This window comes from Harpegnathos saltator, unplaced genomic scaffold (assembly GCF_003227715.2).
Source record: "Harpegnathos saltator strain DR-91 unplaced genomic scaffold, Hsal_v8.6 scaffold173, whole genome shotgun sequence".
NCBI classification, from domain to species: domain Eukaryota; kingdom Metazoa; phylum Arthropoda; class Insecta; order Hymenoptera; family Formicidae; genus Harpegnathos; species Harpegnathos saltator.
In genome coordinates, this window is record NW_020229954.1 from 723,139 (window position 1) to 739,646 (window position 16,508).

General features: G+C 38.4%; 2 protein-coding genes across 2 annotated transcripts; one reads left to right on the forward strand and one right to left on the reverse strand.

Annotated features, from left to right (window-relative positions):
- Nucleotides 1-8,109: 8,109 nt before the first annotated feature.
- Nucleotides 8,110-13,359, forward strand: Tdh (L-threonine dehydrogenase). Its single transcript, XM_011154614.3, has 5 exons — nt 8,110-8,578; nt 9,133-9,396; nt 11,248-11,508; nt 12,752-13,018; nt 13,134-13,359. The coding sequence occupies exons 1-5, from the start codon at nt 8,425-8,427 to the stop codon at nt 13,289-13,291; spliced, it is 1,104 nt and encodes a 367-aa protein (XP_011152916.1). The 5' UTR covers nt 8,110-8,424; the 3' UTR covers nt 13,292-13,359.
- On the reverse strand, nt 13,341-15,743 carry LOC105191304 (DNA primase large subunit). Its single transcript, XM_011154615.3, has 7 exons — nt 15,539-15,743; nt 15,130-15,467; nt 14,829-15,056; nt 14,584-14,721; nt 14,107-14,485; nt 13,856-14,023; nt 13,341-13,758 (listed from the first exon to the last, which is right to left on the reverse strand). The coding sequence occupies exons 1-7, from the start codon at nt 15,690-15,692 to the stop codon at nt 13,466-13,468; spliced, it is 1,698 nt and encodes a 565-aa protein (XP_011152917.1). The 5' UTR covers nt 15,693-15,743; the 3' UTR covers nt 13,341-13,465.
- Nucleotides 15,744-16,508: the final 765 nt, after the last annotated feature.

Consider the following 16,508-nt stretch of genomic DNA (forward strand, 5'->3'; position numbering starts at 1 on the left):
TTTTACGGCAATGAAACGGCGGCTGTTCGCCGCCGTTCGTTGCAGGTACTTTATACCAGCAATATAGCTTAATGTAATATTGTCGATAATAGTGTAATAGCAGCGCTACACCACAACGAACTAGTTTAAAGCTAAAATAAGCGGGATAAAGCGTGGAATGCATTAGTATTTTATACATCTATGTTAATCGCGGAATGTTGCGGTCGCGTTGTGTGTCTCGCGTTGTGGAGTCAGCGGATTGCATTCTCCGCGCAATCTCGACGCGCGCCGTCTCGTTGTCGTATCCATGCCTATCAGTGACTTCGCGATCGAGCATATCTAGTTATAAACTAATAATACTCGAATCAAATCGCGGCGAGTTTTTGTCGTGATAGATATCCAGAGGGAGAGAAAGAGAGAGAGGGGAAGGAAGGGGGGGGGAATAAATGCAAAAAAGAGAAAAGAAGCGAGAGAGCTTGGCGATCGTAAAGCGACGTTAAATCGTGAGTTAAATCATTACCCAGAATTCAACGTATCGCATTGTGTTAACACCGTATCGAGGTAACGATCAATCATAAAATTAAACTCGCACGGTATTGTTGCGCTTTATGCACATTACGAGGCAAGTTACGTCATCGTTGAGGTAGTCGATGAGAAACTGCATGGTGCCTCGAGAAAACAAATACGCAGGCAACATTATACGTCGCAAAGACAACTAAAAGGCGTCACACAGAGGAAGATGAGCTTTTAGAATATCCTGATCTTATATCCTGATTTGAGACGTTTTGAGATATTGTTTTAAGATGTCCCGTCTTAGACTACTTTTAGACGTTTCAGTGTGTGTGTGTGTGTGCGTGTACGATATTCGTATAGATTCCTCAAATTATTTGAACATCAAGGAAAAATATGCTTTGTTTGGTGCCATTTATCGAGCTGCAGTCAGCGATAAATTATAATTAGATCGTCCCAGCGTTTATCCATCAGCCCTCTTCCGATTAAAATTAAACGACAAATGCGAGTGGAATATGTTTAGAAAAACCGCACCTATATAGATGTTACGTCCTGGAGGAGGAACGCAACTTGACGCTTGCTTCCACAAGCTCCAACGTACTCGCAAGTCTACGGTGCAGATCAAGGATCGGAATGACCGCTTTATCTGGCGTGGACGTACATCGGTGGTCCTTTATTTAGGTCAAGGAACTGAATCCTTTTACCTGGGATAGGACCGTGAGCGACAGTTGAGGAAAGGGAGAATTTTTTGTTGAGAATAATTAGTTGGAAAACGTGATTGGCTTACAATTACAAATAACTTGTTTTATTGATGATTAAGCAGAAGTTCACAATGAAAGAGAATTTGTAAGATTTATAAATGTGTACGTATACATATATGTATAAACAATCGTGGTCTGAGCAAAATTCCGTGTTCGTTATGTCCGACTGTGATCGAAAAGATTGGGCCACTGGTACCTGATTTAACAATTGAGGCGGAATGCCAAAGGACTAGAAAAAGGGAAGCAAAGGAAAGGAAAAGAAAAGAGAGAGAAGAAAAGAAGAAAATGAAAAGACAGGGATCGCTCAGGCAAAAGAAAGTATAAATAACTTACTGCTGGGTCTATGCTATTTGTCGAAAATGAAGAGTGTAATTACTGCGTGTCGGTGAGAATGGATGACCCAAGTTTGCGCCAAGAATAGGAAGCTGGTTTCCGCTGGATTGTTTACGATGGTCCAAAAATGCACGAGGTCGTTGCACGGAATAATTAACAACTGGCGAAACTCTGATCTGTCTAAGCCAATAGGAGACTAGGTTGTTAAGAGACCCTGAAGGGGTGCTGAAAAGAAAATTCTGTCCTGGCTGCGGGTCGATCGGGAGGAGAAATAGAAGTGTCATAGTCTTTTCATTTTACTCAAAACGTCACTTCGGTCGAGAGGGTGGGGTTTTGGAAGTTGCATCAGGGCTCTAAAGTTTATGTCCAAATATGGGTATTGGATTTTGTTGCAAAACTTTTCGGAAGTGGGGTTTTAGGGAGGTCTAATATTATAAAGGATCGAGTATCTTCAAAGTTTTGCTAGGTCTAGTCAGAGGTTTATTGCGCGCAATAAAAATTTATGAACAAACGTGGGAAAACGCATGAGTTTCCGAATATTGAAAACTCTTTGGAAAGGTTAATTTCCAATATTCGGATTCAAGGTTATTTGGAGAGGAAACATCTGGCTAAAATAACTCAGCGGATCTTTCTGACAGAAATAGTGAAACTTCGCTGATTAAAACAGAGAGAAAAAAAGAGAAATCTGTGTGTGTGTGTGTGATGTCACTGTGCTCGGAGGGTCGCGGAACATGAACATTTGGCCGTATAATATAAAATTTAATTTGCCTTACTTAATAACGAATTTAGAGTACGCGGAGTCCGCAGGACGTAACATAGAAGAGAATATATACGGCACAGCAACTCAAACAGAAAATCAATCAGGTGATGTGCGTAAAAATTCATCGTCCAATTGTAAAATATTTTCAAACTTCCACACAAGATCTTGCATACACGACGCTCACAAAGACTAAGAGGTGTCGTAATATTTGCAATAGTGACGCACGCATAAGTGTTTAATCTCGATAATGTAAACAGTATTCATAATCATAAATATAGTTTTCATAATGGACGGCTTTATAACGTCTTTTTACAATGTCTTAAAAACATTGACAATTTTCTCTTTTTTATAATAGGCGTTTTTAAAACAATTTTGAGCCAATGTGCATTCTGGGTAACTACGTTATAAAAAATTCTTTTCTCTAAATAAGATTTTCTAGTATTATTTGTATGATATTCTGAGCTATTCGCTCTTGAGATGAAGGATTTAGTAATAACCGGTTTTGAGATCGTACGAGAAAGGAATCGGCCTCGCTATTGGTTGGCGTGATCAAGCCCTCGATGACTATAAAAAACTTGAATGTATAAAATGACGCAAGAACTATATCCTAAGTTTCCAATAACAACATGGCAGCTTTTATTAATGTGTAATGAATATTTTTAAGTACACAGGGTGTTTAGAAAAAAGGATTCAAGATTTTAAGGACAGATAATATTCACAAAATAGAGAAAAAAGTACTAAATATGTCGAAAAATTAATATTGTCGGAATTATGAATAATTATTTATTTTAATTAAAGCAAGTGAGCAACCTAGTCGCTTCTGTTGTTTATAAAGTTTACAGAAGATTTTCTACACATGTCCTCCTCCTATTTCTGCATACATTTTACATCTTCGTACAATAAAATTGCTAACTCTTTCAAAAATTCCCGGCTTTGCTCTAATTATTTTACAAGCATTTTGTATTCTCTGATGTAATTCGTCTGTCATTTATTGGTGTAAAGTATCCCCAGCTCTTCTGATTTAAAACCCCTGGGCGTTTTTGTGGGAAGGAAGATATGTAGAAAATCTTCTTTTTTTAAGCATTAGAAGCGAATACGTTGCTTTAATTAAAATAAATAACTATTCATTTTTCGATCCATGTTTGTTAGAACTTTTTTCTTCCATTTTGTGAATATTTGCCTTAAAATCCTGAACCCTCTTTCTAAAACACTCTATATGTATCGTAAATATATTGGCGAGATCTCTCCAGCGCTAAGCGATAAATCGTGAAGTGAGGACGAAACGAAGGTCAGGATCAGGATCGAGCATGCAAAATGACGTTCATGATAAATAACAAATTCACTCTCGAATCAGACTGTTGCTTTCGATCCTCAAGCCATTAGTTTATTACTGTGTCGATCCTTAGATATATCTAGAAAATGAACCTGTCCAAGTTGAAACTTTTTCCTTGTAAAACTATTGCGTGTTGCACATGAGAACTTTGTTATAAAAGCCTTTCGTTTAGCCTTTGTTATAAAAACCTATTTGAGAATTTCGGAATACAATCTCTCGATATAACGCATTAGTCGACGTCACGCATCGCATCAATATCCTGCGCTCGATTTATGTCGATCCTTGACTCAGTCTTTTTCGTTTTTTCGAATATGCGAATGAGTGAACACGGTATGATTCTTAACAAAAATCTATTCTTTTTAGCCAAATCAAGTTGCAACTTTTGCAGCATCAGAATGAAATGAGCACAACTAGAATTGCGGTAGGAATCTTCGTTGAAAAGGAAATCCATCCAATATACGTAACGTCCACACGAGTGAATATCTCAACATGTAATTAGAAGGTGTATATATTTATTTCTGCTTTCTGCTCAGTCATTATACCCAAGTAACACAGTCTGGCAATATTCGCTGTAACAGCAAAAATGTGGCTGGAATAACGTCCCACCAACCTTAATTACAGCTATTTGACAACAAAAGCTATTTCGCTGGATTTTTAGCTGTAAAAACGTTGCCATGGCTAATGAGAAAATCCAAATGCAGCCCTACCTATTTTAGCTATATCAATAACTGTAAAGTAGTTGTGACAGTTAATAAAAAAGTCAAAATACAGCCGCAACTATTGTAGCTGTAAAGTTGCACCAGCTTCTAGAAAAACCAAAATTTTCTTTGGGCATTTTGCTACTTATTTTTGCTCGTCTTCAGTATCATCAAACTGACTCAAATATTTTTCAGCTTTAATAGCAGCTTAAAATGTTGTAAAATTCCTCCTCTTCACAGTACACTTTTGTTTAGACTAATTATTAAAGTCTGGCAAAATTTTGTCATTTTTGCGAAGGTTCAATCCCTTTCTTCCTGGTTGCCAAAATAAAACGCCGTTTTTTCCCAACTCTCGGGCACAACACATAAATTAATTTCGCCATCCTCAATCGTTTCTACTATTACAAACATCTTAAAATTTTTCCTTTACTACACACCACTTGTCAGCTCTGTTTCTTAGATTATATCATAATCGAATGTATGTATATGTGCACGAGGTGAAAAATTATCACGCACGTGCACCATGAGTCGTGACCGCGCATGCCTATCGAATGAAGCTAGAAACAGCCAAAATAGCTGTAATCTTGCTGTAATTTGTATGTCACAGCTACAACGAAATAATAGGATTATTAATTTGACATTAAGCTTAGCATGTATCAGCATTGGTCAAGCGGATCTAAGCGTCAGGCTATATGGCTTTAAAATTATTACTAAAAGATCTGCGTGTAGTTCTATAATCAAGTATACTTATAAGTTTGCGTCCGCGCTAGTATACTTGTATGTCATAAAGTGTAACAATTTGCAATGATTAGGTAATCTCGAAATTTAATCTTAGTTTATTGTAACAAAGATTCTGTACGGTCACAGGTTCAATTCTAGTTGAATACAATTTTTTTTCTCTTTTTAATATTTTAAAATTTAAGCAAATCTTAAAATTTAAATTTATTAGATATTAACTTACGTATAAAAAAAAACGTTCTCCGTTTATTAGCTATTTTTATCTTTTTTTCAAAGAGGCTGTCATAACTTCTTTACAGCAAAATAGCTGTGCAGCCAAATAGCTGCAACAACATTTTTAAAGCTTAAAAATGTTGTCCCATTTTTGCTGGTACAACGTTGTCAAAACGTTATAATAACGTTGTGGCAGTAACTGTGCTGGACAAAAATGCTGCGATTTGAGCTGTAACAACGTTATCGCAGCTGTTTTAAAACTTTAAGCTCTACTTGGGTAATATTTTCAGGATAACATTCTATTTTGACTTCCCTTATTTTATGATAAGAAGGATATAAGTTAACTCCTCTTACTTTTGCTCCTAATCTAATATTAAGATATTGATGTTTAGTCAACTTGTTAGTAACAATCATAGCTAATGCTTCATCAGCAGAGTAAGGTGTAAATGTCAATGTACGTTTTACATTGCCATCAATATTTTTAGAAAGTGAAAATGCTACTTCCCTTATCCCTTCACACTTGCAATGTTTCCCTCTAAACGAAGATTTACTGATGCAGCATATGCTAATTCAGTTCCACTGGATTTTCGTAATTCTAGTGTTTTTCTATGTTTTGTGCGATTGCAAGAGTCGTCAAAAGCTTTTTGTGGTCGTCCTCTCTTACAAGCACTTACAGAAGTTGTTTCAACTATAGAATCAGTTTTAATGGATGGAAATTGAATTTTTGTATTTAACCATGATTCAATCTATTTTGAAACCAAATCCCAATCCCTTTCAGTTTGACGTAATTTTTTAGAAATATCCCTACAGAAATTTCTAACAATTTGCAAAATCTTTTCTCTTACCTCTTTAGGAGAATTTTCTAACTTCAAATTTTTAATTACATAATTTTGTAACTGCTTTTTCTTAAAATCAAATGACGTTGACTGATTTTTTTTTTTAATACAAAAATAGAAATAAATCTTTTCTTGTAAGATTAAAGTCCATTTTATATAAAGCTATCTTTTAACGGATGGGAAAACGTGTGAAAGTTAAAAATCGCGACTAAAAATAACGGTAGGCTATACAAGGAGCCAGAACCTGGAATTATGTTCTGTGCAATGAGCTTGAGCGTTTGACTCTTGCGGCTGAAGAGTTATTGTGCAAGAGCTATTGAATACTGCTCTCGAGATATTGAGTTTTACAAAAATATGCGAGTACTATCAGATATCATCAGACAGAATTCTTGTTTAGACAAAACAAGATACAACGAGCCGTCCTCAGAGCTGCCGAATTCTGACGAATTTATATCAAGCGGAGAGGAGGTTCTCTCGTCACCCAAATGAATCGCGTGCTGTGTACATATGAGCTTTATAGTGAGAAAAAGGTAGTGGGCAGAGACTACTTTGAAGAAAAAAAAACAAGTGGCAATAGAGACCGATAGTCATCCGTTTGTTTTCACCGCTTTCTTAGCCCATTTGAACCTATGCCTAACTCAGCTAGGATATCATTCAAATGATATATGGAATCCTCTAGTATAATAAAAGTAACAAATTCGGCAGAAAAAGTTACAAAAAGAATTTGTTTATAACAAAATTGTTTAAACAATTTATTTAAAAAATGATTGTTTTTAACATAATTCCCAAAGCGGAATCGATTGGCAGCATTAGATTTTCACAACTCATTTTTTAAATAAATTATTTAAACAATTTTGTTATAAACAAATTTTTTTTTCAACTTTTTTTCGCCGAATTTGTTATTCTTATCATACTAGAGAATTTCATATGTCATTTGCATGATATTCTAGTTAGTCATGGGCTCTAATGGATTAATTATCATGTTATTATTGTTATTTCTAAAAACGCACGTAAACGCACGCAACGAAGACGTGATTTTGAAGACGTGATTTTAGGTCTCACCTGACAAAATGCGCATAAATTGAAGGTCGCTAAATTGAAGGATGTTGAATACTCAAAATATATTAAAAGAAAAATGATAAATGTTCTTTTTATTATGTATTACATTAAGAAACTAAAGTTTTTCTTTTAATATGACCACATAAGTTATAACTTTATATATTAAAAATACTTAGTTATATTGAAAATATTGTTAAATATCAATTTCAAGGCATTTAATTGTCAAGTACATACATATATATTCTATATAAGATACCATGTGAAAGTTACAGAATTTGAGTTTCAATCTACGTTAATAGTATTAAATAAAAAGGAAAACATTATAGAAGACGTTATGCTTATACAAATTATTATTTCAAGAAGTAAAGAAAACAAAAATGTATTAGAAAACAAATTTGGAAATGAGTGCAAAAATTGATTTTTTGTCCAGCACTTGGCCCACTGTGCAATGGTTCGTATTTGTTTCCTCTTCCACAGTTGAAGATACAAATACCTGGCCAAAATTAAATTTACAAATTGATAATGCCTCACAGCAGAATTCATTATTACGTTACGGTGATCGTAATATCAAATGGTCTGTTCTTTTCAGCTGCACTACTGAACTGCTGCAATAAGTTAAAGTGAGAAAAAATATAGTTGTCTCATTCTAATTTATTGCACTAGTTCCGCAGTGCAGCTGAAAAGAACAGACCAAAATATAACTTCAAACGCCAAATTCACGTTACGTCACTTCACGTTCCACGTCACTTCGCGTCCCGTTACGTAAAGTTTATCGTAATTGCGCCTATATACTCCGAGCAGAGTTCCGTCTGTGTTGGTCGTACCGACACATCGACACGCATCTGTGCTCGAACTGGTTTTACCAATGAACTGTGATATAATGTAGAATTGTCAGGTGAAGCTCCATCAGTTATTCATCAGCCACGAGCAAGCAAGGATCGAGTCCTTCGAGAGAGAAAGAAAAGAGGAAGGCACTCTGTGTTATTCTCTCATCATTTACTCGTGACAATTTGCACCACTGTGAACGATTTTAATTTCGCTTATTTTTTTTACCTTCATCCCTTGTAATCATCGTCATTGAGAACTTTCGTTCGCGAAGAAAACGGTCAGAAAGAAGAATAATACACTGTGAAGTATTTTTCAGGCGCATGAAACGCGCTCATCTGCTCATCGATAATCAGTGCTCGAATTTGCGACAGACACTATGCTGTTTAAAAATATCATTCAGTTTTCGCGATCTGTCACCAGGAACGTCCACAGGAACTACCAAGTCTCCGCTAATCCTCTCTGCAAGGCGAACAGGGAGGATGCCAGGCTGAACAAGGAAGACATAAAATCGCCACGGATTCTTATAACAGGTGAGCGATTCGACTCAAACCGGCTCTCGTCGTTTCTTCCTTTCTTACGATTCGATGAATTGGCAAATTAAGAAATCGGCGCCGGTCGATATTAATCGACTAATTTAACGGCGATTAATTTAACGGCGCGCCTCATTTAAAATTTAGAGATTATTAAAACAGTCGGAAAGGGAGGAATCTTACAAAAAAATTTTCCAGAAATTTATTCAGGGAATGAGTTGCAGAATTCTCGACGGTGTTTACGACAAAGTGGACGACGGGTTACCTCATTAGTCATTCGATGCGGCGTTTCTCGCTGCGCTATTAAGTCACATCTCGAGTTTCTAATTCGATCGCGTTTCTCGCGACTCGCAATGCTACATAATGTACCAACAACACATCGTATGCAAATCCTTCGCAGATCGTTCAATCGCAAAGTGGGTGGGAAAGTGTTACAAGGATAATGATACGTCGCGCGTTCAGCGCAGCGGGAGAGACCCTTGCGGGGCCTCTTCTTCGTCATCGCCGTCCAATGAATACTCTCACATTTTTCCTCACGCTTTTCTCCTGTGTAGGCGGCCTCGGACAATTGGGCACGGAGTGCGCAAAAATGCTACGACGGCATTACGGCAACGAGAACGTCATACTGTCCGACATCATCAAGCCGACGGAGGAGAGCCTGTCATACGGGCCTTTCATCTTCGCCGACATCCTCGACTTCAAGGGCCTGCAAAAAATCGTCGTGGACTACAGAATCGACTGGCTCATCCACTTCAGCGCTCTGCTAAGCGCCGTCGGCGAACAGAACGTACCGTTGGCCGTCAGAGTTAATATCGAAGGTAATGGAGGGCAATAAAGCTATGTATCTCTGTGGCCTAAATGATTATCGGCAGCCATATCGGGAAACGTTGCGTTTCAAAAGGAGTGGAAATATTGCATTAACGAGCCTCTATACGGCGAACTTGATAAACCGGCATGTTTTAAGTACGAATGCGTTTAATATTATTATATGATATCGATCGCTGGTCAGCTGACACATGGACCGTCGATTTTCACTGGTTGCTTCGACACTGATCTCATTATTTCCACTGATTATGCTCAACTCAACTTTGAACCACCGAAGACACGGTAAATGCAATTCACGATGCGTGATCGTGTTGGAGTTCGTCCTACAGATTCTCCGGCCATGTGTTATATTTGTTACACGCATTCGTTTCCAGTTTTATTGGTGGAAACGCAGTGATCATAATGGCGATCACTGATGATCACAGTGATAGTCAACGTGTAAGGAAAAAATCGAGATTGTGTTACTTCTTTCCTCGCGGGAGGCGAATTTATTTATTTCAATCAAGACCCTTTTTCGTGAAGAGTACTTGTTTTTCCGGCCGTATCACGAATTTCTCAACGTGTCACTGTTGCTAGAAACCAAAGCACACGTGCGTGTTTGTATATTGCGTTACAAAAATTATACGGAGCCTTGGATTTTGTCCGCATAGGCGAGCGAAAGTGCCTGATACTCGCCTGATACTCCTCCCAAACGATCATGTTGGTATCCGCGTTAGATGTTGTGCCAGCTTCAATTACATATCTTTACCACGTGCACCGCAACACCGCGGTACCCTCGAGCTCGCAATCATTCGTCATGCTCGTTTTGACGAGCACGCCGGTGCAACGCGTTTGACGAAACGGTAGTGGTCCTTTTTTTATTCTGTTCTATACAAAAACACGCGTTTTCCTGCAAACTACGTCCGAGTGAAATGGAATGCTGCGTCGGCAGGCAGTGGCTTGGTTATTGCGTTGATAATTACGTCGCAATCGCGCTTACTCGCTTCGAGAAGAAAGTGCTCGGGAGAAAGCAGACGAGTCATACGGTCGAAACGTTGCGACCAGTCGTGTCGTTTGTTTTCCAATTTTCTTCTTCAATTTATTCAGAGCGATTTTTTCACGCAAATGAGGATTGTATGTGCGATTGTCGGCAGCTGTCGGAAAGTAACGGCACGAGCTTCGAGGTGCCGTCGGAGATAAATTTCTCTGGGTCCACAACTTTGCTTCGAGACGTAAGCAGTAACAAATTGACCAATCACAATCGTTCATTCGTGGAAAATGAAAAATAATTAAGTAAGAAAAATAATTAGTGGTGGTCGATTAATTTGCTTAATACTTGTATCTTGAAGCAAAGTTGTAAACGCAACCTTTTTATCTGCCTCTGAAGCTCTGTGGGCTTCTTCCGGCGACTTTGTATCAAGAAACAATATATTCAACCTTGAAAAGAAAGATAATTGTCTGAAAGTATGAAATTCTGAATATCGAGATCCTGAGGAATATTGTAATATCGACGTCAGTACAGAAAAGTATAACTTTCCCAAAAAATATATATAATATATAAATATATAAGAAAAATATATAAAATAAAATAAAATAATAATATAATGAAATATCGTTTCCCGTCGATATCGCGTCGTTGTATCAATTCTAATGTAACATCTTATTAGGAAAATTGCTTTCAATACTCTGGAAAACTTGAGAATATCCGCAATATCCAAACTTCAGACTACTTTTCAGGAAATCGTTTAACTATCCGTGCTTCGATATTTCAATTTTCGCGACAATGCATGTCCACCGAGAACATTCTTCGCTCTTGCAATTTTCCGTTCGTCAATTTGAGAATCTGCTGTTGCTCTTCGCCGCAGGTATGCACAATGTCATCGAGCTGGCGAAGCAGTACAAGCTGAAGATTTTCATTCCTTCCACAATCGGCGCATTCGGCCCGGACTCGCCGAGGAACCCCACGCCGAACGTCACGGTGCAACGACCGCGCACCATCTACGGCGTCAGCAAAGTGCACGCGGAGCTTTTAGGGGAATATTATCACCATCGATTCGGCCTCGACTTCCGATGCCTTCGATTCCCCGGAGTAATCAGTAGTGACCCACCTGGCGGTGGCACAACCGGTAAGACTTTCTTGTTACATCTCACCGCTCCTTATTGTTATCGGCTAGTAAAATACGACTGTCCAATGTGAAGATAAGATAAAATATTCAGTAGCCAGTATTCTTTGCATTTGTCGCCAGTTTTGAGCACCTTTGCTCGAATTTTATCGAGTATTCAGATGTGTGGGCTTTAAAGAGAAATAAATGATAATTAATAGATAATTAAAAATAATTAGTAAACCCCCATACGTCTCAACACTCGATTAACTTCGCGCGGGACTAACGGAAACCGAGTGATTTATCCTACTATAGGCAATTACAAATTGCCTATAATCTTTAATTTCTCTGAACTATTCGGGCGTCAGACTGTCTACATATTAGTTTTATCCTTCTCATAAGGATTTCTCCATAAACTCGATTTCTCGCGCCGTATATGCGCGCTTCTTTCTCTTTCTCGTACGATTATGATCACGCACCTTCTTTTCTTTTATGTCCTGAGCGTTCGCGTTGTCACGGAAGGAGTTTCGCGGAATTTCTTGAACCTGACGCAAGCGAGATGATCGTCTTCGTGTTCGAGGAGCGCTTAATGTCGCGCTACGGTTTCCACGGAAATAGGCAGACAACTGAAAATTGATAGAGCTATTTCTTCTTCTTTTCTTCTTTTTCTTCTTTTTCTTCTCCTTCTCCTTTTTTCTTTCTCTTTCAATGTGTGCACTTTGAGTCGCGAGGAGGTAGGCTCCCGTTTCGCGAATAACTGGAGCACTAACCGCGATTAAGGTAACTACATAATGACGGAATATATCGTCTCTCTCAAGGACAATGCTACCGGCAAATAATGCGGCGAGCCTTGATCGTCGGTTCGTGAGGTCGACTTTTGCATTTTCCTCAGCTTCTGATGCATAAAGCAGTCGGTAAAACCTCATGTCTCATCTCATGTCTCATGTTCATCCGAGAAAAACAGTAATTTTCGTATAATTACCGAATAATTACCGAGTATATTAATGAGGAAAAATAGCTTGTAGATCTCAGTCGGCGTTTAAGAGTGGAAAATTTGTTTCAAAAGTTGAAAATATCGCCGACTTCATTTTAATAATCCAAAGTCCAAAGAGAAAACGAGTTGAAAAGTCGTTAAAGAGACTAGCGACTTCTTCCGCGAATGATGTGAACTGTGATTGAAATGTATTTTTAATCTTACTTTTTTTTTTGAAAGATTTGATTTCCCTCGTTAAAATATCTATTTTAAAATATCCATCTATTATCGCAGATTATGCCGTAGCGGTGTTCCACGAAGGACTGTTAAATAAAAGATACGAGTGCTACTTGGAGCCCAATACCAGGCTACCAATGATGTACATCGAGGACTGTCTGTCAGCGCTCTTGCAATTTCTTAACACGCCTAACGAGCTATTGCAAAGGCGGGTGTACAATGTCACAGCCATGAGCTTCACGCCTGAGGAGCTGTTCAACGAAGTTCTCAAGTATATTCCGGACTTGAAGATCTCTTACAAGCCAGACGCGCGACAACACATCGGTAAGTGCACTTTATATATCCCGCGTAATGTTATCGCGCGCTCAATGAGAGAGGAAGTATTGGAGGAGAGGATATATCAAATGGGAAATGTCGTCGTTATCCGTTTTTTTTCCAGCCGAGGACTGGCCGCAGGTCTTCGACGACAGTGAGGCGCGACGGGACTGGGGCTGGCAACACAAGTACAACTTGGAGAGGCTGGTGGAATCGATGGTGCGGGATGTCAACGTGAATCATCTGCCGAAATTAAGACAGTTGAAACAGATCAACCGCTAGTATCATTGTACAATCAGCATTGTAAGCGTGTACTTACAAATAACAAATGCAATATTTATTTCACATTATTTGACTTAATTTTAAACGCTGAACTTTCATGTGGATCAAATCTGCGGAATATAAATAAATTCTTATTACATGACGGTATAAAGGTAGTCATCCATTGACTGTTATTCACTCCGTGTTCATGAACTCCGCGAGATCGTCGTCGTTCAGCAGCTCCGCGATATTCACCGGAGTCATTTTGATGTCTCGCGAAGGTGTCTGGTAATTCGTTCTTTGAACTTTTCTCAGAGGTGTGTTTGTACCGTCTGCATTTCTCGACGGCGTGGAGTATCTGTCGTTTCTCTTTGGTGTGCCGGTGAAGTCTGTGTTTCTAGAAGGTGTCGAATACCTGTCGTTCCTTCTTGAAGATCCATTACTGGGAGTTCCAGTTGTACCTTGAGGGAATCTATCTTTATCTATGTCTGAAAAAAAAGAAAAAATGATGTGTATGTGATGAAATAAACGCTGTGTTGTGTTTATTTTTTTTTCCAGAGTTTCCATTTCCTTTTCTTCCTTTACCTTTGTTAGCATCATCGTCTTCGGTTAAAATTACGCGACTTTCAGCAAAGTATGCATTTGGATGCAGAAGAGGCTTGCTGGCTGGTTTGTTATGCACAACTTCAAAGTACTTCGCGCACGCTAAATGATATTGTCCATCTTTGGCCAAGTCCAATATCTCCGTTGTATCTAATGTACATTATTGATTGTAAGTTGAGTGTCCAAACAGTGTATTGTTCTTTTTAAAGACAAGAAAAGACTAATTCTCTTACTAGTGGCGAATATGCCATAACTAGTTAACTTTTGGCACAGCGAGTCGCGATCCATGTGTCTAAAAGGACACCCATGATATTCTCCAGGTCCGACTGCACTGGATATGATTTTCTGACAGCCATACGGCGTATAATTCGTTTGTCTTCCCTCTTTACCAAAATAATGCCTGATAGAGTACGCATATTTCTTCTCAAACGCGACTCCATCGATCTTCTTGGCGAATGCGTGACTCCAGAAACGCAGAGCATCTTCCAAGGTCACACCTATGCCTTTTAGGAATAAGCCATACTGCATGCGTCCTGAATTTTTTAGATGACTATTATTGCAAAGTGCCTCGTGAAGTGTTCTCATGCACAAAGGATAAGACGATTTCGACAACTGAAAATTTGTTTATAATGCTTATGTATCAAACAAAAAGAACAAAAGCAATGAAGATTTGGATTAGATTTTCAATTAGAGTGATAATCAATACATACATCATTTAGTTTATCAATAGGTGTTGCTGTGGTCGACCATACGACACGTGCCATCCCTGAGAAGGCTGAAGGAAGACCTGTCAGGTATCTGGTTAGTCGTTCATCATCAGATATGTTATAATACATGCTCTTTGCGCTCTGCAAAGAACATAAACCAAGAATCAATTGAGTATAATTCAATTTCTCTGTTTTAAACTATACAAGTGCTATGGAAATGATGGAATATCATGGGAAGAGATTTATACCTCTAGTCCTGCAACTAGAATTTCTCTAAAATATGAAACAAATACAGAGATTATGTCCATATGGGTGATATAAGCCATTCCTGCTTTGAGATATATTTTACGTCCTCTGACTAAATCAATGACTTTTTCAAAATTCACTTTATAAATATCAATGATATCAATATTTGTAACCTTTCCTGATGAAGAAGTAAGCTCTTCCACCAAATCTAGTTTTTCATCTAGCGAGATCTGAAGATATATATTCAAAGATAAATAATTTTGCACCTTGTAACCTTATCAAGTACATTATAATTTGACATACTGGTATACAATCCAAGTTGTTGATGCTTAACAAGTGTTCAACACCCTTCTTATCCAACGAGCTAAATCTTAACTTGAAGAATTCAACTTCTTGATTCATAAACCATTTACTTTGTTCTGGATCATGGCAATATACAAGTCTCAAAATAAAATGAGATATATGATCCTTCATTCTGCTCAGTGAGTGTTCTTCGGATTGTGAGTTGGATCCATCAGCAAACAAAAGATTCGCATAGTACTTCAGCCCATCACTTTTCAAAGAATCATATAGAGCTTTTTTGCGATCCTCCAATGTTTTCAAGTCGCCTCTGCAATTTGTTGTCTCTATCAGACGTAGTACTGCAATGGAGTTGCACTTGTATTACAATTCTAATACAGTATATGACTTAAGGGCCCAGAGTATCGCATACCTTTCAATCTGTCAAATCCCAACTCTTGAAAATCCTCCAATGACATTTCACCCATTGGTGGCACATCATACATCTGAATATCATGAGCATAATTGTCTTTAAAGTCACTCGTTTCCGCAATAATCGTCTGACGACAACGTACTTTATAATCCATTTCTCCTGGTTATAATCAGAGAGAAAAATGAGAGCGGCCACCGGCCGTATTTCGGGGGACGGCTAGGCGCATTTTAGATACGCCATCTGACCAAAATGCGCCTAAACTACGTCCGCTAGGCGCACTTTCGCGGTGATAAAACTAAAATGCGCCTAGGTTCGTGTCCGTACTACTTCCATACAATGGATAGTAGATTAGAAAAAGACAGACGACAGACAATCGTTCCGTTTTTGTCTCACTACTGAGCGGCGCGCGGCAGTAAACACGAGACGAGGTAGCGGCGATCTTATCGCTAAGCGAACATCTCTCCGTTTTTTTTTCATCTTTCACGCTCCAGAGACATCAAAAGACGCGGTAGCGTCTCGTGTCAAGGGAACGTGCGAAGCGAGGAATTATTTTTCACGCACGCGAGGTAGCACATGGGAGACTAGACGAGCGTCGACATATTATCTGTTTCTTTCCCGCTCGTCTAGCTTATTGACTGCGTGAGCCGCGAGATTTTTTTCGCTACTCCTATACCTCGCTCTTTCTCTCTCACGCTCGTTCTTTCTCTCTCTCGCGCACTTGCTCGCACTTCCTCTCTTCTCGTGTTCTTACGGCTTGATTAAATATATTAATTACATGACAATATATATATAAATAAATGACACATATATAGTGTATATGTATATAAAGAATATTTAGTATTAATGCACAAATAAAGAAGAGAGAATTATAATGAGAGACGAAAAATTAATAGAAATCCACTCTTAGCCAATATATACATCTTTTAAAAATGATTTGTTATTAAAGTATATGACAGAATAATTTATTTAT